Here is a 23,810-nt window from a genome sequence, read left to right as displayed (position 1 = left end):
CACACACAAACATGTTATACATACACACATTATACACACATTAACACATTAGGCATACACACACATTATACATACACACATATACACACACAAACACATTATACATAAAGACATTATTTACACATTATACACACATTCAAACATTATGCATATACACACATTATACATACATACATATACATACACACACACACAAACATGTTATACATACACACATTATACACACATTAACACATTAGGCATACACACACATTATACATACACACATATACACACACAAACACATTATACATAAAGACATTATTCACACATTATACACACATTCAAACATTATGCATATACACACATTATACATACATACACATACACACACACACACACACACAAACATGTTATACATACACACATTATACACACATTAACACATTAGGCATACACACACATTATACATACACACATATACACACACAAACACATTATACATAAAGACATTATTCACACATTATACACACATTCAAACATTATGCATATACACACATTATACATACATACATACACACACACACACACACAAACATGTTATACATACACACATTATACACACATTAACACATTAGGCATACAAACACATATACACACACAAAAAAGACACATACACAAATTATACTTACACACACATTAAGTATGAACACACACACAACTTATACATATACACAGTATACATACACACATAATATATACACATATAGAAAAAAGCACACACCATCTTTTCAAGCAAAAATATATTAAGTGATATCATTTACTGTGCTAACTACTCCCAGATTGCAAGTAGATAGTAAACCATATAGATACTTTGTGATACTCACAGTTGTTGTGGTGATGATTTCTTCTGTAACAACCTTCAGTGTGTCCACCACAGAGATGTATCCCAGGCGGCGAGCAATCGCAAGGGCTGTATTGCCATTCTGCAGGGGAAGGTGGAGCAGGAGAGTGTGAGACTCTGGGATCCAATGAGATCACAAACACTAAAGTAAATGAGGCAGCTTTTCCATTTAAAGATTGAGCACTGGAAAAGACACAGCATTCACTATAATCTGGAGTTAACTTTTTAAATTCTTTTTCCTTTCTCAGATCTCCATGGCAACACAACATGCCTGCATCTGCCAGCTTCCTGACATAAATATGTGCCGTCTGCTTTAAGGCTGTCACGCACTAGCACAAATTTGTATTAAATGCAGACTACTCCGGCTTGTCTCAAAAGAAGAGCTAACTGCTGTAATTCATCATAAACACTCTAAGAAATATCAAGCATTTAAATTGTTATTTAAAATAAATTTACTGCTATGGAATAAAGCTCCAGAGTCCTCTTTATTTTTAGAAAGATGTAGATTATATAAGCATTGAATAAATATAGACATATCGCCCCCTTAAGTAAAATAAAGCCACATACACACATCTGACAGTAATTTAGCCTAAGTAACTGTAATTTGCACTGTAGATCAAAAAAAAATATGTCAGTAAAATATGCCATTGAAACAAAGACTTTTGTGGGTGGGAAGATAAAAATAAACTACATACAATTAATTACTCATATTATGTATCTATCTATATACTGTATGTGGGGGCTGTCAGGATGTTATACTATTTAAATACTTCTAAAAATAGATTACATGAGTTTTTTTTGATGCATCGTTTCTTTGATGAATACAATGCTAGGTATAAAGGATTCATATCACTCTGTGAGCATTTTTAAACACTGTTCTCCTGACTAAAATAAATTAAATTGTTAGGTAAACATGCTGCACAATACAATGAATCACACAATAGGAAATATGTTGAGCAACGTATTACATATTTACCCATTTGGTAAATATATGTAATTGTAACTAAATACTAATCCAAAGGATATAGGAAATTACATATATTACATCATTTTATGCTGGATAGCCATAATTGTATATATACAACAGAATATTTCAACACCCATAATAAAAGAAGAGGAAGGATCAGACAGAGATGTCAGTTTCCTTCATGGTTTCTGTCTCACTTTGTTTCCGAAGGCATGAACAGGCCAAATACCGTGCTTAATTTACATAAAAGTCATTACTGAATAAATATGTTGAGATATTTTACATGTCCTTTTCTTTGTACACATGCTCAAATAAAAGTGCATGTAAAAAATTCTAAACATGGCGTGGTCTACAATATTTTATTATCTAGATTACAAAAACACTTGCAAAATGCAATGCATGTGTACAACGCTGTGGCATATGTGGAGACTTGCTTCATAACTGGTGAGTACATTTTGGACCCAATGCTATAGTCTCATCAACTAGGAATCTCTGACTCCTCATCCACAAGAGGCAGTACTTAACATACCTGATACAGGTCTACAGTTCTGTAGAAACCTGCATCATGGTCACATCTTTTAACTAGGAGAGTAGTGAAGGGTCTAATCCTCCTCCTATATACTACACTACTATATAAATGGGCTATCATGACAGAAATGTCTGCTTATCAATACTGAACGACTGACGCTTATATCACTACTACCTGGGTTTTCTTCTACAGCCCATGAGCTGTCATCCATTCATAGTGGTGGGAAGTAGAGATACCTTACACACCTTTCTATTATATATATATATATATATATATATATATATATATATAGTGCTTATATATAGAGTATAGTGGCTTGTCATAGATATTTTCTATTAAGTGTCTCATATATAGCACACTGCCATTAAATAAAAGTGTTTTGAGTGTGAAAAAGTCACAACAAATTAAGCCATTATAGAAAAAAAGATCTGTTTTTTATCTGTTGCTAACAAAGTAGAGACCAGATGATTTACTTCTGTGAACTCATATGTAGAGCTTTATCAAGGGGGTAAGTATGGGGCCACATGCTTATTTGCACAGACATGGTAAGAATCAAGTATACATACTGAAGTGACCTCTTTTTTAATTCTAAAGCACTGTCAGCTTTGCAGTGACATCTTCTATTGGGAAGAATTTTAAATTAGATAGTGTTGTATGTTTCCTTAACATTAGCTCTTGATGTATATATATTATCCACATAAAATGTATAGCTCAGCAGAAAGTAAATATAGGTCTAATAAAGGCTTAGAGAGGCCTTCAGAACACTATCCCTAGGCAATCATGTATGATAAATTCATGGCAATGCATGGCGGCAACAATTCTGGGCAACACACATTTAGGAAGTAAGATATCACTTGACGATTGTCTGAAGAATCTAATAATCAGCAGCTTCTTATCAGCTTAAGTATAGGTGCTGCAGTAAATTTGAGTTTCAAATAACGTGATGTTAACTATTCCAATACATGATTAACATATATTCTCTTAGCTGTTACTCTTTTATATTTCTAGGGTTTCATTTACATGATATGTAAGGCATTTAATAATTATATAATAACTACTTATTATATGCCCACCATACTTGTTCTTTCATGTTCAAGACTTATAAAATCAAGACATTTAGAGGTGATATAACCACAACTTTAATAAATATTAACATTAAGTTATATTCATTTTTTGTGGTATCTGATTGGAATATGTAGAGCGCTGGAAATTCAGGGATACCAAACTGAATTATTTCCACTTGTAATACATGAATATTGTATAATATATCATATGAGTATTTACTCTTAACACACCCTGTCATTTTTTTAGTTTGGATGTTATACACATCACACAAACATTTGGTTTTAACTTATTATACCCACCTTACGGTGGATATTTGCACTTATTGCCTTTTATCACTCTTTTGCATTAAATTATAGCACTTAATTCTCTTGGATTTTGTAGATACGATATCAGAATCTATTGTTATTTAGTCAAGGGTTTAATACCCTTATTTATATATTTTTTTTATATATATTTTTTATATATATTTTTATAATTTTATATTTTTTAAGACATATTAGTTATTAGCATCCCATCACAATTTTACTATTTTTATATTCATTTTTTATTTGATTAATCTAAAACAATGTTCCCATGCTCATTTCCCAAATAAACTATGGGTTTTTTTCTAGCCTACTAACGAGGACTCATTTCTACTCACAGACCTATTAATGTTGCCTTTATAAGTCAGACAGCATTAGTAGGAACTACAAATCTGATACTGGTGTATTAGGTTTCATATACTCATAGCGACTCTATGACACCATATATATCATGAGTGGCCAAGGCAACTTTCTGATTATTACATTGAGTTCAAAAGTATTTAGTGGGTTAACAATCCGGATAAAATCTAGAAATTACTATATATGAACACCCCATGCAATGCCATGTCACTTGTCAAATATACGTATTTTTACCCTTCGCTCAATATCTCTTTTTGACAAATAAAAACTCTCTGCACTCCATCATACCCGTTCACCTCTTTATATTATTCTCATCATCTCTTATACCTGTGGCTCTCTCTGTCACCTTTACTCTAGACTCACTTCCTTTTATAGCCTTGCTAACAATACTTACACATATTTTAGAGCAGCTCAACCACAGACTTCTTTGTATGCCCTTCATATTTAAGATATATTATTCCTAAGTTTTCTAATACATTGCACTCAGTATGTGGAAATAACTTTTAATGTGTAATCATACTCTATCTATGCATTTAAAGGGACACTAAATACCTTGGGGGATATTTATCAAGCCGTCAACCTGGAATTCCGCAGCATAATTGTGGCAAGCTTGATCCGACCTAGTTATCAAAGACTACAGATTGGCAAAAGTTGAAAACTGTGACGTAACATACGATCCACCGGTCTCAATCCGACACAGATCGATGCTTACGTTATTACAGATGTTCCGAATACACATTCAGCACTATTTGACACTTTTTAAAAGTTATCAAATAGTTAACCAGTACGCTCGCGGATATTCCGGCCCAGCGTACCTGGTTTTCAATCCGCCACCCTGGAGGCCGCGGATGCCATAGGAATCAATGGAAATCTGAAAGCAGCGAAAGCTTATGTTCGATGCGGCTAGATATCCCATTGATTTCTATGGTAGAAAACCAGTTATGTTTACACCTAACACCCTAACATAAGCCCCTAGTCTAAACACCCCTAATCTGCCGCCCCGACATCGCCGTCACCTACATAATGTTATTAACCCCTATTCCGCCGCTCCCGGACCCCGCTGCCACTAAATAAAGTTATTAACCCCTATTCCACTGCTCCCGGACCCCACTGCAACTAAATAAATGTATTTACCCCTAAACCCCTGGCATCCCACATCACTACCACTTACTAAACCTATTAACCCCTAAACTGCCAGCCCCCCACATCGCCATAAACTAAATTAACCTAACCTAACAACCCCCTAACTTTACATTAAAATTACAACATCCCTATCTTATAATACATTTAAACTTACCTGTAGAATTAAATTAAACTATATTAAACTATTAATTAACCTACCCTAACTAGTATACTAAAATTATATTAAACTATATTAAACTATTAATTAACCTACCCTAACTATTATACTAAAATTACATTAAACTACCAAATAAATTAACTATATTACATATTTAAAAACCTAACCCTACTCAAGTTATTTAAATCTACAATTAAAAATTACTAAATTTAAAAAAAAAATGCTAAGTTACAAAAAATAAAAAACACTAAGTTACAAAAAATAAAAAACCACAGTATCAAAAATAAAAAAGAATTACACCTAATCTAATAGCCCTATCAAAATAAAAAAGCCCCCCCAAAATAAAAAAAAACCCTAGCCTACAATAAACTACAAATAGCCCTTAAATGGGCCTTTTGCGGGCATTGCCCCAATGAAATCAGCTCTTTTACCTGTAAAAAAAAATACAAACACCCCAACAGTAAAACCCACCAACCACACAAGCAACCCCCCCAAATAAAAACCCTATCTAAAAAATCTAAGCTCCCCATTGCCCTGAAAAGGGCATTTGTATGGGCATTGCCTTTAAAAGGGCATTTAGCTCTTTTACTGCCCAGACCCTACTCTAAAAATAAACCCAACTCAAAAAACCCTTAAATAAACCTTACACTAACCCCCGACGATCCACTTACAGTTTTGAAGTTCCGCTTGAAGGATCCATCCAGCCGGCAAGAAGTCTTCATCCAGACGGCCTCTTCCATCTTCATCCAGCTGGCAAAGTCTTCATCCATGCGGCCTCTTCTATCTTCATTCATCCGGCGAGGAGCGGGTCCATCCTGAAGACATCCGGCGCGGAGCGGGTCCATCCTGAAGACATCCGACGAGGAGCTCCTCTTCAATACGGTCTCAACTGTAAACTGGATCTGGAATGCAAGTGACGTCATCCAAGATGGCTTCCCTTGCATTTCTATTGGCTGAAAGGTTCCAATCAGCCAATAGGATTAGAGCAGCTCTCATCCTATTGGCTGATTGGAACAGCCAATAGGATGAGAGCTCAATCCTATTGGCTGATTGGAACAGCCAATAGGATGAGAGCTGCTCAAATCCTAGTGGCTGATTGGAACAGCCAATAGGATTTTAGTAGTTCTAATCCTATTGGCTGATTGGAACCTTTCAGCCAATAGGAATGCAAGGGACACCATCTTGGATGACATCACTTGCATTCAAGATCCAGTTTACGGCGGAGACCGTATTGAAGAGGAGCTCCGGCTGAAGACTTCTTGCCGGCTGGATGGATCCTTCAAGCGGAACTTCAAAAACTGTAAGTGGATCATCGGGGGTTAGTGTTAGGTTTATTTTAGGATTTTTTGGGTGGGTTTTATTTTTAGAGTAGGGTCTGGGCAGTAAAAGAGCTTAATGACCTTTTAAGGGCAATGCCCATACAAATGCCCTTTTCAGGGCAATGGGGAGCTTAGGTTTTTTAGATAGTGTTTTTATTTGGGGGGGTTGGTTGTGTGGGTGGTGGGTTTTATTGTTGGGGAGGTGTTTGTATTTTCTTTTTTACAGGTAGAAGAGCTGATTTCTTAGGGGCAATGCCCTGCAAAAGGCCCTTTTAAGGGCCATTGGTATTTTATTGTAGGCTAGGTTTTTTTTATTTTGGGGGGGCTTTTTTATTTTGATAGCGCTATTAAATTAGGTGTAATTCTTTTTTATTTTTGATAATGTAGTTTTTTATTTTTTGTAACTTAGTGTTTTTTATTTTTTGTAACTTAGTGTTTTTTATTTTTTGTAATTTAGTAATTTTTAATTGTAGATTTAAATAATTTGAGTAGGGTTAGGTTTTTAATTTTAGTATAATAGTTAGGGTAGGTTAATTAATAGTTTAATATAGTTTAATGTAATTTTAGTATAATTGGGTAGGTTAATTAATAGTTTAATATAGTTTAATGTAATTTAAGTATAATAGTTAGAGTAGGTTAATAGTTAAGTATAGTTTAATGTAATTTTAGTATAATAGGGTAGGTTAATTAATAGTTTAATATAGTTTAATTTAATTCTACAGGTAAGTTTAAATTTATTATAAGATAGGGATGTTGTAATTTTAATGTAAAGTTAGCGGGTTGTTAGGTTAAGGGGTTATCATCTTAATTTAGTTTATGGCGATTTGGGGGGCTGGTGGTTTATAGGTTAATAGGTTTAGTAAGTGGTAGTTATGTGGGAGGCCAGGGGTTTAGGGGTAAATACTTTTATTTAGTTGCAGTGGGGTCCGGGAGCGGCGGGATAGGGGTTAATACTTTTATTTAGTTGCGGTGGGATCCGGGAGCGGCGGGATAGGGGTTAATAACTTTATTAAAGTTGCGACGGGGTCCGGGAGCGGCGGGATAGGGGTTAAACATTTTAGTATAGTGACGGTGTTTAGTGACAGGGTATAAATAAAGTTGGTAAAAAGCCGAATAGCAGCGAGATCGATGACTGCTAGTTAACAACAGTCCGATGCGCATCGCCCCGTACTTGGTCTCAGGTCCGCGGCCGCGATGTTAAGCAAGCGTATTGGTGCCGTCGAATGCAAGAAAGTTGACGGCTTGATAGATAGGCCTCCTTGTAATTACAGGAAAAAAGTTTAACAAACTTGTCTTTTATTAATCCATTTCAGCTTATACAAAGCACTGGCACACAGCAGCATAACGCTTTATGCTTGAGTGTGCCAGTGCTTTGTATAAGCTGAAATGGATTAATAAAAGACAAGTTTGTTAAACTTTTTTCCTGATTTATTGGTGCTGTGGAAATTGGTTGCCTACAGTCTACAGAGAGGTGTTTGCAGTGGCCCTCTACCACGAGCATCAGGTGTGTGCTGTCTATCATTTGGGAACTGTATTTACAGGAGACTTCAGCCAAGTCTAAACATTTGTAAAAAATATTGATATCTTTTTTTTAATGCTGCAATTCTTTTCCAGTAGCCAAACTCCACCCAGCATTTGCCTTGTTTGGAGGAGCCAATCTAGCATTGAGTCGGCAGAAAAAGCTAACCACGGTCATTATGTTAGTAACTAAACATTTCATATACAAATCTCAAGGTGTTTACTGTCCCTGATCTGTTTATAGCTTTATACGCCCAATTTTCCACCACTAGGATAGTAATATTTTTCATTGCCATTAATGAGAAGGTTCAGCTCTTTGAGAACCAAACAATCTACCGTACCAATAGAAATATGCTTTATAATTATCTATAATGCTACAATCTATATTACCCATTCCTATATACATCCAGCTCCCCCAGCACAGTAACATACTTTGAGGGGGCCTTCACTTCATTTAAGTCTGTTCATAATATAATTTTTGTTTTAAATAACAATTATTTTTTTTTAAATTAATGCCACCCACTATTGCATTATGAAACAGTTGAGTAAACCAAAAATGCAACCATATTTGTCCCTTTAATGAGGATTTGAACTTACCGAAGTTGTGGCATTTGGCTTTGCTCCATGTTGGAGTAGCACATTTATAATGTGTGTGTGTCCTTGCTGGGCAGCCTGATGTAAAGGTGTATAGCCATTCTGTTAGCAAATAAAAACAACAACAAAAACAGCTATTAGAACGCTACATTTGAACAAAAATATAAAAAGTTCTTCTCACAAATAAACTATCAACACATGCTACTCATTATCAAGCTAAGCCACATTGTAATCAATAAGGACATATAACTTTCAGACCTCCAACGAGTACTAGAAATTAGGAAGGCAGCCAATTGTAACTAAAAATGACATATTGTGAAAAAAATATGAACTTCTTTTCTACAGAACTAATTACTGTATCCAATTTAAGTGTACACCACATGGCTTGTGTCTTCATTTATAAAGCAGTGTCACTTTATTTAATACAAAATAGAGATAAATTAATAATTTCCCTTGGAGTAAACATTGAGAACAAGATGTCCACATGTTCTAGATTTCCTCCAGATGATCTTCATTTCCATTTGTATTAAACGTACAACAATATTTATTATAACAAGCTTACTGGAATTTTGATGATGTTTGATCAAAACATATGATACACAGAAAACCCCCCATATATATTACTATTTAAATTGATATTACATTGCAACATTTATGTCATGAGACTAAAAAGTAGTAGATTTTGGAGCACTTGCCACAAGTTAAAAAGTTCCTAACCTCTTGCGTGCTTGAGGTGATTCTCAGGCCCTGTTCTCACATGAGCATATTTCAAGGTATTTGACTGGGCTCAAAAGTGTATATATATATATATATATATATATATATATATATATATACAGTATGGCTATAATTGTGTATATTTGTGTTTATATGTATGTGCACATACAGATTTACACATAAATACACTATATATATATATATATATATATATATATATATATATATATATATATATATATATATATATATATATATTTTTTTTATTATTTGTTCTTCTTTTTATATATAAATATATATATATACAGGCATACCTCGGAGATATTGCGGGTTTGGTTCCAGACCACAGCAATAAAGTGAATATAGCAATAAAGTGAGTAACACTCATTTTTGTTTTCCAGTGTATAGTGTAACGTTATTTTTACACTATACTGTAGTCTATTAAATGTGCAATTGCATTATTTCTAAAAAAAAATACGTACTGACTTTAATTAAAATATACTTTATTTCTAAAAAATGCTAACCATCATCTGAGCCTTCAGTGAGTCAGTCTTTTTTTCTTGTGATGTGTTTATAGAAGTGTGTATATTTGTGTATTCATGTTTATTTATGTTTATATGTGTATATATGTTGGAAAAATGGCACTGATAGACTTGCTCGACACATGGTTTCCACAAACCTTCAATTTGTAAAAAGAGCAATATCTGCAAAACACAATAAAACAAGGTATGCCTGCATATATATTTTATATATATATATATATATACCTGTATCACATATTCCTTGTAAACCATTTTTTGATTATAAATTTAATTTGTTTTATTAAATATAGATTTATGTAATACTTTACATTAATAAGTTTTACATATGTTTTGTGAACGTTCAGGTCTAAGGTTGCACTAATTCTTCTAGCAGTATTTGGGCTTTTGCTCAAGTGCATCCTTTAACTTTCCACTTGTAATTTAAGCTCTATATAGCACAATCACAATATCAATTAAAAGTAATGGGTGCACTAGAGCAATGTGGCCATTCTAAACCTTCTCTGGTAAATTTGTTTTATCATGGACTTGTAATATCAAGATGCGCACTAATTTTAGCCCGGTCCAGCGATACTGTCTATTGCGTCCCCCGATAGCATTAGTGCGTCACTTGTAATCTGCGACAGTAAAGCTTTCTATCATGAGCACACAATGCAGAGCAAATAACTCCAGCGCAAACAATGACCTATGCGCTTACCAAATACTCAGCTCACGAGCAGCAGGTTACTAACAATGCCACGCTGGATTTATTATATTGTATTGGAGCAAACTGTTATTTATGCTTTTTACTTTAGATCCTGCATCGGCTACATCTTTCCCTTTGTTAATACTATTTGAAGATTAAATTGTGCCTTTAAAAAGTGGGAACTTATTGGAAGAAATTTGGGTGCTGGTTGTTTTTTTTTGCCCATTGAATGATCTTTATTGTACCATTTTTTTACTTTATCAGATTGTATTATTTACAAGGGCTATAATATCCTTTTATTTTATTATTGAATTAAAGAATTTATTAACAGGTAACACTCTCTTGGTGTGTTTATATATATATATATATATATATATATATATATATATATATATATATGTATGTGTGTGTATATAAATATATATATATATATATATTATTATTTTTATTACACTTATTTTACATTAGTTTACATTAATGGTTACTTCTTATTAGGAGATTTACATTAGGAATCTCTTTACAGTTAAGCTTAAACTGTATCTAAAATAGAAGTCAAGTGCTGGGTGTGAGAAATATATAGGTTTAAGTGATGCATTATGTTTAATACCAGTAACTTTAATGTAGGGCATAATATGACATTGTTTAAAATATGTATTCCTTCAGTCTTCCTCTCTCTGTAGAGGCAGATTCCAGCACTTACAGCATGCTCCCAATAACTATAATATTTCTCGTGATATGAATTCTGATTGGTTTTACCACATGCCATTTTTTAAAACAAATTCCTGCTCAGCAAGGCTTGGCTATACGCTGCAGAATAAGGGTAATCTTCATATACAATAAATACAAGTCAATATATTTTAAATTACACTTATAGTATTAAATTCACCACAATAAAAGTATAACTCTCTGACCATGTTCACTGCTTAGTTGTTGTTTTTTTTACTAGATGTTACCATATCTGTTGTATATTTTATTGGTGTAAGGAGCAGGTGGAAAAGTCATGAAAGCTAACACATCAATTTGCAGGACTTCAGCTGCTCAGAAGAATCTTATAATCACAATTCCAGTACAGTGGGAAAAAGCTATTCCAACACTGTGTAATTTATATTCTACCCTTAACTTTACTAATGTTACATAGCTTGTGCACAAGGGTTATTTTTCATGCTTCACATAAGAATAAAGTAGACTTGGCAGTCCAGTATACAATAGCTTATACCTTTTTATTGGTCTAACACTTCTGGTTACAAGGCTTTTGAGAACTCCTCTCAGAACTGTAGAAGAGAGAAATCTCGTGAAAGCTCATCTTATGATATTTTATACCAGTGAAAAGGTATTACTACTTACTGCAATGCTCTCTTATGTATGAGTACATATGTGTACATATGCATACTGTATATAGGTGAGATTGTATTATTATATATAATGTTATAGATACATTTTTAGGTTATGAATTAAATTTAAACCAATCTTAGAATCACATATACAGGTTTGTTTGTTTTTTAATTATATTCGTACATAGATAGGGACAGGTATATGAGATCTTTATATTAACAAATCAAATGAAAAAAGTAAACATTTGTAAAACCAATTAAACGTAAAATAAGTGAGCTTTGTTTGAGGAATCTCAAAACCGCAAGTAAATGAAGGCGCTTCGTCAAATCTGCTCTAAACTTCATCCAGTCTAATTAACAGTGTTACTAAATAGGAAAACAGTGCTTCTTTTTTTGGCTGCAGAAAATGTGGGTGGAATTCTGAGCACTCGCTTGTGTAGGGGGATTAACTCTGTCCTGATAAAATGCAAGAAAATCATTTAAATACTATTTTACATGTTCATATCACTTTTTAATATGTTTTTTAATTAAATTAGTTTAACAATATCTTTTTTCCTTCTTTCTAGTTTTTTCACAAACACAAGCTGGGCAAGAACTCACACCAACTTTACAGAAGTGACGGTGTATGGATACATGCGCTGTATACTACAGAAAACAGCTTACACTGATTGGACTGTAATTAGGATAACTGTAATTGGAACAAGAGTGTGGTGTTTCAGGGTAAACATGAGGTTTACAAGAGAATATCCTTGTACTCATTATAGATGTTCTACATAGGTTACAGAGACCACCAAAGATATGTGTGCACAGTATAACTGATTTAAATCCATCACATATTAAAATATATTAGAGTAGGGCTCACCTATGGTGTTTGACTTGGTGTTGGCAGCTGAGCTTACAAACTTTGGCCAAATATGGTGCTAAAAAACCTTTTTCATAAAAGTTTGGGGATAGTTTTCTGGTAACAGTCTTTCTATTAATTATAAGTCATTGAATAGCTTTGTATCTACTGTAGAAACCTCAAAGCCTACAATAAAGAAGCTAAATATACACAAGACAAATGATCATAAGTAAAACAATTAAAGCCCTAAATATTTATAAATATATTAAAGTGTATTGCTCAGATGTCCATAAATATCAGTGACACCAATCCTTTTTCAGAGAGTATACAGAGATACAAAAATCTAATGCCACTTGCTATATTATTACTCTAAAGTATTATTGTTTATATTTTCTTTCATCTAAAAGATAGATAATACGTTTGTTCTGAAAATGTACACCGACAGTATTAGTATCTAGAAATGAGGTTTACTGGAAAAAAGGATGTAAACAAAATCATTACCTTTGTTTTAGCACTGACACCTGCTCCATGCGATAGAAGGAAGTTCACCATCTTAATGTTCCCATAGTGACTGGCTACAATTAGTGGTGTGTAACCAAGCTGCAAAGAAGCACATTAGTCGGGCTATATTATTCATGGCTAGTGAATATATGAACACTTTGTGATGTTTCCAGATAGACTGTGGTAAACTATATCCCTTAATGTGTTATTTGTAAAAAAAAACAAAAAAAACCCTTCCTTTTTCTCTTCAGTAAAAGTATTTGTTTCAATTGTAATAATAATAATAACAATATTAATAATATATATACACATTTATATCACAATATTATTAATATATATATATATATATATATATATATATATATAGTGCAGGGGGCCCAGTCTATAGATAGGCATGTGTAGAATATATATCTATCCTCAAAATCACTAGAGAATAACATGTATATTACTATTACTGCTTACTACTGAGTTACCATTGAGGGGCCCAACATTTTTTTTTTGCACCAGGGCCCTCTGTTGAGTAGGTCCACTACTCTATTGGTTCACTAGAAATATAAAGGTTAATCACAATCTTGCCCTTGTTTTTGGTATTGTCAGTGTGTTTTACCAGTGATTATAATCCTAAAATGTGATTACAATCCTGAATGTGCCATTCATACCTCAAGCTGGAATTTGTTACTTCCCAAAAACAGAATGAAATTGATATCTTCATTGTTAATCCCGTGAAGGGCCATTATATTAAATAAAAAAAATGACATGCTCTAGCAGAGCAGAGCTCGGTACTTTCAGAGCATTGCTGGTCCCGAGTCAAAAATTACTCTGATCCAATCAGAAGCGCAAGTTCCACATCTGAGTCGTTTAAATAGTACTGCTGATTGGATCGGCTGCATTTTCTGCTAGGGGGTTAAACACACAGTAGTCTAGGGTCCATAGACTTTAAATGTGTTTTATCCATGTGGAATATGTTTTAGGTACTTGTTAATAAGCTGTAAAGTGTTGTCTAGAGCTTTATCGACTAACTTTATCTGTGAAAGTCAACAAATAAAAAATGGCCTTGTCAATGTGTCATTAAATACTGCGTATTTGGAGAGTTAACAGTCAAACAGGCAGGCACATGTTATGTATATGTCTATTTTTACCTAACCAATATTGAAAAAAGTTCTGCCAATATACAATACGATTGTGATTTTGTCAACATTCAAAAGGGCAGCAGTTAACATGTGACATGTCGATAATAAACAAAAGATTGTGATCAACCCTATAATTATGCATGAGACTTTACATATCTAGTCAAGATAGGGTTTAATTTTAAAGAGGGTATTGTGTAATAATCTATCAAAACATATATGTATATATATATATATATATATATATATGTATATATATATATATATATATATATATATATATATATATATAAACACAGAAACCACCCAGCAGGTTTCACTAAACTGGAGGAGTGATTTTAACATTTTTGGGGATTGCTTACAGTAGCCAGTAATACTGTATTTATTCATCAATATATTCATTGGAGTAGCCGTGTTAGTCCAGAGATTTAGATATCAAAATAACAAGAGTATTGCATTGAGCAATGATACTTTTTTATTGGACTAACTATACATTTATAAGTTGACAAGCTTTCGGAAGAGTTCCTTCCTTTATCAAGTCTGAAGCAAAGTATTGCTTCAGACTTGATAAAGGAAGGAACTCTTCCGAAAGCTTGTCAACTTATAAATGTATAGTTAGTCCAATAAAAAAGTATCATTGCTCAATGCAATACTCTTGTTATTTTCATAAATATAGAAACAGCTTCAGCAGGCTAAAAATACCTATACTACATGATTATTTGTTTATTAAAATTGCTATGGTTGTTTATGATTTCACATCATATTATTGACGGATGCAAAATACACCTTGTTTTTAAAGTTTGCCCATTTCTTCTAGGCTAGAGTGTTATCATGTGCATTCTCTTTTTTTTGGTCTATTCGCTAGTGGGAAACATACAAATACACAGAACCACCCCCAATAAAGTAATGGTGCTTTTTTATCATAGGGAATCATATGAGCACATGCTCATAATACAATATACAGTAATTTGATTGGATCACTGCCTTATGAGTAGTGCCATTAATAGTCCTAGTTATGGAAGGATAATAAATATCATTTAGCTTTTTAATTCTCCCACTATATATGAATTTGTGAAATTAACCGATAACAGATATTCTGTACATTTAAAGTTTTAAAAAATCATCACAATTTCTACACAAATCTGGTATAAACTGAACAAGCTTAATACAATTTTAAACAATAAAAAATAAAGTGCTTGAAAAAAAATTTTTTAAACTGCACACTGATATAAAATACATTTAAGTCACTACTGCAAAGCTAGACACTAAACGGTTTCTTTAATACTCCCAGGTAAGTAAAAAAACATTATAGTGCAGAAAGCATAACATTTCAGCATGTTCTCTTGTTAAATGGCTTCTGGGTTTTTTTCATATATTGCTGCCACTTCACTAAAAACACGCTCACTTGGTACACTTTACAGATAAGGGTTAAACGTAAAGTAAAAAAATATATATACTGCCACTTGACAGGGAAAGAAAGGACATGCTGGAATATCAGTGCTAGATTTATTTATTTGCTATAATTCTTAATATGCTCATATATATACTGGATTGCAATTACCTTCCCTGGTACTGAGGAGTGGACTATAAGTTTCTTTATTATGTCACTTATGGGCAGTTTTATACATGTGTAACAGCACCACCTAATTGTCAGAGCATTGTTATCCACTGCTAGAGAATATTGATACTAGTCTCCTATACTGCATAGCTTTCTACTCAAGGTTTGTTGTTGTGGACATTTAATTGATGTGTCTGAACTATCATGTTTTTAATTTTTTTTTCTATGCCCATGAAAGGGGAAAATAAAATATTTAAATTAAAAAAATAGTCAAATATAGCAGCTTTAGTGAAATGTTTTGCAAAAGTGTAAAATTTATCAGAATGCAACAAGTGACAGCAATTAGCAAGCAGATTTATTTTATGTATTGCTGACCCCATGAGTAAAATAAAAAGTAATTTAGCTCTGTGTACGTCAGGGTAACTATGTAGCTTTAAGTGCCACTTAAAGATCACATTTTCCATTTCACAAATCATATATGTTTGTTTATGCAAGTCCATCTACAGGCCTGCCATTGGGGGTATGGTAGTTGGTAACTGAGCTCCCAGGAACACCTGGGCTTGGACTCTGTTATCAGTGCTATTTATTATTAGATGCTATGCTATGTCCAGCTTATATGTGCTATAGATGATTTGTGTGATGATTTGTGTCACTTAAAACTACATAATTCCCCTGAAGTACACAGAGCTACATTTCTTTTGATTTGCTCCATATCGGAAAATTCCTGGCCAATACCGATATTTTATAAATACCAAATATCGGCCCTAAAAATTGACCGCTCCGATATATCGGTCTATCCCTATTAATTAGTATATAAAAACACAAATATATGTATATATTTTAGTCTCAGCTTTAATAATGCTAAACTTGATTGTGTAAGATGAAGATTATGTAAATCAATACAGGGGTGTGGTCTACGTAACAGCTACCGCTAAATGTCCACTTTGTGTCTCTTTAAATAATACCCAGTGATTGAAGCATTTAGCCTCAAACATTGTTTTAACAATGACATGTGCCTCTCATTAGTTCTATCTTTTTATAGTCACCTTAGTGTGGGCATCTAGGTTAGCTCCATTCTTTGCCAATATATCAGCTACATTCACCCTGTCCTCTTGGGCCGCAAGGTGCAAAGGTGTTAACCCATTCTGTGAAGAAAACCATATAATACCTTAGCTAAATATCAACCTAGATTTAAAATTCAAGAATAAATTACATATAAGCAAATAGTATGTTATTCCTCAAGGATGTCTCCAAACTCTTTAAATGGACACAAAACCCATTTTTTTCTTTCTTTCATGATTTATATACAATAAAATAAGCATACCTAGGGAGGTAGTGTGTACATCTGTGGATAACTATATGACAGCAGTTTTGCAAGAATGCTTTTGAAAAAACATTGTTATAAGTATTCATGCATAACTGCTGCCATGTAGTGTTCCTGGGAGGTACACACTCCTGAGCCTACCAACCTGCTTTTCAACAAAGGATACCACAAGTTCAAAGTAACATTGATAATGCAAGTAAATTGGATTTTTTTATATAATTATACATTTTATATAAATAATTAAAGACATTTTGGGTTTTATGTCCCCCTAAGTTACTAAAGACAATAAATAAAAGTTGAATGTGAAAAAAACCAGTGCGCCAAATACCTGTGTATAAAAAATGAAGATGTCAACATATAGTGCAATACTATAATAAAATACCCCTATTTATGAGTACGGGAGTGAACATTACAAAATAAATATACAAAGTGATAAAAAGTCCCAATCAAACCAATCTGGTAGATGGAGGTTGTGTGAAAAATTGGACAGTTCGTCTAGTCCATAATCCAGATTCAAATGTCTGGAACAGATGGCAGGCTGCTTCTTCGAAATTCTTGTTGGTGTCCCAAGATATTATGATCTGTAGATGTGAAAGATAAAAAAAGAAGAAGGCGCCACCATGGTGCACAATCAGATGATTCAAACACGCCAAATGTACAAGTAAGACCGTACTTACAAGCTGTATGACACTTGAGAAGTGTCACAAATGCCTTCTGGACTGTTGGGAGTCGTCCAGCTAACTCACACTGATGGATGTCAGAGCAACTCTGGAGCAAGGGAGCAGCGACAGGCAAACAGCATGCAGTGACCAGCCACAAGCTTAGCACCAAGCCGGATCGTCAACTTGTGTTAGTGGATACACCAGTGATAGTAGATACACTATTGGATACAATGTATCAAACTAACTCCAAATGTTAAATAAAGTTGTAAAGAATGGTTGAATAAAGATGATGATTCGTGGCAAAAGTCTAGTATAAACAAACAGACTTTATTTAGAGTATAATACTCTAAATAAAGTCTGTTTGTTTATACTAGACTTTTGCCACGAATCATCATCTTTATTCAACCATTCTTTACAACTTTATTTAACATTTGGAGTTAGTTTGATACATTGTATCCAATAGTGTATCTACTATCACTGGTGTATCCACTAACACAAGTGGACGATCCGGCTTGGTGCTAAGCTTGTGGCTGGTCACTGCATGCTGTTTGCCTGTCGCTGCTCCCTTGCTCCAGAGTTGCTCTGACATCCATCAGTGTGAGTTAGCTGGACGACTCCCAACAGTCCAGAAGGCATTTGTGACACTTCTCAAGTGTCATACAGCTTGTAAGTACGGTCTTACTTGTACATTTGGCGTGTTTGAATCATCTGATTGTGCACCATGGTGGCGCCTTCTTCTTTTTTTATCTTTCACATCTAATAAATAAAAGTTGTTTTTATTGTTTAAGATTTAATAAGAAACCAGAGACAGATGAAATGAGAAGCAATTTCTGACACTGCATAACCTTGTTCCCACAAAGACCTCTAGTGTGAGTAATTTGAGCTCCATCTTCACCTGTACTGGAGGACACACAGGGGATACGGTAGATGATAACTCTACACATATTTACTCCACAGGAATAGGCACACAATTAAACTACACATGCATGGTTCTTATGAACCTCAAACACAACCAGAGTTCATATGTCCAAAGAGGAGGTGGCCTGAAAAATATTTCTAAAAGTAGTTGTAGTTCATTACTGTATAAATTAAGTAAATTTACTAAAGCATGGGATGCTATACAGATTTTAATACTTTTTTATAACCATATCTTTGATCGATACGCATGCATACTGTAAAATGGAACATAATACAAATATTGTTTTTTAATGACTACAAAAAAGAAATCCTACCTTGGTTCCAACATGAATATTGGCGCCTTTATTCAGCAATAGTGTTACCATGTCTGCATGCCCCTCCTGAGCGGCCAGGTGCAGTGGGGTGACTGCTTGCTTGGTAAGAATGTTGGTCTCTGCCCCATAGTTTAGCAGTGTAGTGGCTATTTGCATTTGGTTCTTTTTGGCAGCAATATGCAGGGGGGTGTAACCATTCTAGAATAGGAAAAAATATTAGAAAAAAACAACCAATTATGTACGAATTGAATAAGAGATTATAACTTTAGTATTTAACCTATTACTTGTATTATAATCAATTATGTTTGTTATATTGTACATGTCACATTCTTGCATTTACTTTTTATAAGCAGGTATATATATTTTACAGAAGTCTCAGTGGAAGATTTAGTCCATTAGCCACTAAGTTATGCTGCTATGTTGATAATGTGTTTCATTCCTCATCACTTTCTTTTAATTATTGCTAGATGCAGCGTTTTATAAGACCATCTGCTCTTTTCTAGGGAGAAACGTGTGGAGGGGCTATTTAGTCAATTTAGACTAACCCTTGAGCATCTCATGTCTGAGGGGCCGATTTATCAAGGGCCGAATGGCCTCTGATGTCCCTGTTTCTGCGCGAGCCTTCAGGCTCGCCAGAAACTGCAGTTATGAAGCAGCGGTCTTAAGACCGCTGCTCCTTAACTGGTCAGCTGCCTCTAAGGCTGCGGACATCAATCCGCCCAATCACATAATATTGGGTTGATTGACACCCCCTGCTAGAGGCCGATTGGCGACAAATCTGTAGTGGGCAGCATTGCACACGCTGTTCACCATAACTGCTTGTGCAATGTTAAATGCCGACAGCATATGCTGTCGGCATTCAGTGCTGTCTGGTGAATATGATACGCTACAGCGTATCATGTCTGCCATCTATCAGTCAATCTTTCTTTTTTGGGAGAAGATTGGAGGAGAATCTAACCACTGTGAGAATCTAACCACTGTGTGTCACAGTTTATGATAAATCTGCAAGTAACCAATGGAACACCAGGGGTAGTGGGTTTGCTGCTTTTGTGTGTATTCACTGTGGATGCAATGATCAGTGTCCTGAGATAATCTCCTTTTAATATTATAATGTAATGTCAATTGGCCGGTGGCCCAGCACTCCAACCTCTGTGGCGTGGCTCTAACCTGGGTGCAATCCTCAAAAGTCTGGTATTGATATTTGAAGTAAAGAAGGCACTCTCAGGATTTTTAGTTTCAACAATAGATATTGTTTGTTCTGAAAACATCAGAATTTAAACATAAATGGTCATAGTCAACGTTTCGGCTCTTTTTTTAGCCTTTTTCAAGACAAGATTTATCTAAATACAGCTAGTCAGCCGTGCTCCCAGATGGAAAATAAGGTTTTTTAAACAAAATTGTTTATTTTCCATCTGGGAGCACTGCTGACTAGCCGTATTTAGATAAATCTTGTCTTGAAGAAGGCTCAAAAAAGAACCGAAACGTTGACTATGACCATTTATGTTTAAATTCTGATGTTTTCAGCATAAACAATATCTATTGTTAAAACTAAAAATCCTGAGAGTGCCTTCTTTACTTCAAACACACACACACATATATATATATAAATATATATTGTGTATATATATATATATATATATATATATAAATTATTATTATTTTCCTCTACAGCAACATCATACCCCCACCTCCCAAACTGACATATTTAGTAACTGCTGGTTGTTGCCTTAAGATTAACAGTAAGCTTCTTGTTCCTACTGCATCCCACTCACTCATCCTATTTTGGTCTGTATGGTTTAATGAGACGTCTTGTGAGATGCTGCATTTCATCTGCATACAAAACCTATTCAAATGTTAGTGATGCAGATTATAGCAGAAGACTGCAGTCAATGACACACTGAATCTTTCCAAGTGTCGACATGGTAACATTAGTTTTCCTATATGTTTATCTCTTTAGTAGGGGTAAAACATGAAGGGAAGGTGGGAATTTGTGTGTGTGTGTGGGGGGGGACTACTTTACTATGTTAAATATATGTTTAGCTTTTGTTAGAATTTATGAAGATTGATAAAATACAAATTACTGCAACAAGTAGATTTAGCCCATGTCATGAATGTATTAAACTGGTTATGTAGGTCCAAGATAGATCATAATATGATTAGATCTGTGATCATGCATATTACTAAAATAATCTCTATTGCTATTTCTCCTAATCTACGTCTTTCTACACAACCTTCAGCTGCAATAGCCAAGCAATAATAAGTGTATTGGCCAAGCAATAATAAGTGTATTGGCCAAGCAATAATAAGAAATATAGAGCTTGATTATCTAAAGCTCTCTTTTCTGGTGAGATTATCTTGTCAGTTCTGCAAGCTCCCTCAAATAATGTTTAGTTTAGTTTGAGAGATGTTTATGGGCTAGATTACGAGATGAGTGGTAGTTTGCGCTCCTACATGTAAGTAATTGCCCTAACCCAACATAAATTTTAATATTTTACATTCCAATGTTCTTCACATAGCCGAAAATGCTCTATTTTAATCAAAGATACACTTTTCTATATATATATATATATATATATATATATATATATATATAGGTATAGATATATACAGATATATATAGGAATATCTATTTTAAAATACTTAGAACATATTCCCTCATGTACAAAACATTGGAATGTGAAATATTTACAGTAAATACATAGTTATACACTTTATTAAATATGAATATTGCATGAATAAAGGGGCTCCGATACACACACACACACACACACAGACAATATATATATATATATATATATATATATATATATATATATATATACATATTTAGACACATATATGCATTATATCTATGTTAAAGCACTTTGCAAACCTTTTGTTTTGAACACCTGAGACCTCATATCTTTGAGCCCTTATAACTTTTCATTGCAATTTTTTCCAATAATTTTTATTAGATGGTGTTATCAGAGTGTAACTTTTAAATGTATTTTGTATGTGTTTTGCGCAAATTTTTAGTTGAGCGTAACAGTTAACCAGAGCTCTGTAATCGTGCTATCCCGACGAGCGTTAAAATCAATTGTTCTCGTACGACCACATTTACTTTCAACTTGTAATACGCACACTACTGACGCGTGCAAAGAGCCCTGATAAACCCATTATCACTTGTGCACAACAGTAAGCGTGCCACTCGTAATCTAGCCCTATGTGAGGTTCTGAATTTGAAGGAGAAAGATTTATATGTAGTGCTAAAAAAAATAAAAAAATAAAAAATGTATTTTGTGACATTTCTCTCCACACAAGCATTTTTGTTTATCATCTGGCCCATAGATTTACTCCAATTTCTTCTTTACTATAGAGGCATACCTCAGAGATATTGTGGGTTCAGTTCCAGACAACCGCAATAAAGTGAATATAGCAATAAAGTGAGTCACACTAATTTGCTTGTTTCCCAGTTTTTAAGCAACATTTTTTTTTAATTCTCTTGCTATCTTTATTTGAAAAAGAAGGCATCTAAGTTAAGAAGCCAGCCAATTTTTGGTTCAGACCCTGGAAAACACTTGTTTATTGGTGGGTGAATTTATCCACCAATCAACAAGAACAACCCAGGTTGTTCACCAAAAATGGGCAAGGCATCTAAACTTACATTTTTGCTTTTCAAATAAAGATACCAAGAGAATGAAGAAAATTTGATAACAGGAGTAAATTAGAAAGTTACTTAAATTTGCATGCTCTATCTGAATCCCGAAAAAAAAAATTGGGGGTTCAGTGTCCCTTTAAGTGTGCAGTAGCATTATGTCTAAAAAAAACATTGTTCATACCTTTATTAGAAAAACACTTTATTGCTAAAAAATGCTAACCAATATCTGAGGCTTCAGTGAGTCATAATCTTTTTTGCTGGTGGTGTATGTATATATGTTTTATCACGTGTACTGTATTTATTTGTTTATATTTGTATGTATGTTGGAAAAATCTTGCTGATAGACTTGCTCGACACAGGGTTGCCACAAACCTTATACCAATAAAGTGAAGTGCAAATAAAACGAGGTATGCCAATATATCTTTGGTCTTTTGAGTTTACTGCAATCGGTCCCTGCTTTTACTTTTCTCCTGTCAGCTATATTTAAAAAATTTCTGATTTTTTTATGGTATAATCCCCAACTCTTTTCAAGTATATCCGTATTTTTAATAAATAGAGTTTGCACCTCTACAATATGTCATTTTTGAAGGCCACAATGTATTTTTTCCATTAATCACAGAATAAGGCTATACGAATAAAATATTTGCAAAGTATAATAATTTATATAATTTACAGTACTATATTTTTATGCTGATCATGTGTGAATCCTGACTACAACAATGCAAAAAACAATGTTTATAGCTGTTTGGAAATTAATGGAAAATTCCTCACTGAGGAGCAGTAGTATATTTTAGTTTAGAACTGTACTAGGCCCCTAAA

General features: G+C 33.9%; 1 protein-coding gene across 19 annotated transcripts in view; it reads right to left on the bottom strand.

Moving 5' to 3' along the window:
• Positions 1 to 23,810, bottom strand: part of ANK2 (ankyrin 2) — a 469,556-nt gene that overhangs the window by 190,642 nt on the left and 255,104 nt on the right. For all 19 annotated transcript variants that reach the window (XM_053703568.1, XM_053703580.1, XM_053703565.1 and 16 more), the window contains 5 exons: positions 19,355 to 19,552; positions 17,183 to 17,281; positions 13,452 to 13,550; positions 8,841 to 8,939; positions 867 to 965 (listed from right to left, as the gene is read on the bottom strand). In XM_053703568.1, the coding sequence (XP_053559543.1) occupies positions 867 to 965; positions 8,841 to 8,939; positions 13,452 to 13,550; positions 17,183 to 17,281; positions 19,355 to 19,552 (594 nt within the window). The remainder of the gene's footprint in view (positions 1 to 866; positions 966 to 8,840; positions 8,940 to 13,451; positions 13,551 to 17,182; positions 17,282 to 19,354; positions 19,553 to 23,810) is intronic.

The sequence above is a fragment of the Bombina bombina genome, chromosome 2, assembly GCF_027579735.1.
Source record: "Bombina bombina isolate aBomBom1 chromosome 2, aBomBom1.pri, whole genome shotgun sequence".
In the NCBI taxonomy this organism is placed as follows: Eukaryota; Metazoa; Chordata; class Amphibia; order Anura; family Bombinatoridae; genus Bombina; species Bombina bombina.
Note: the sequence above shows the minus strand (reverse complement) of the source record. Positions and strands in the feature narration are given on the sequence as shown.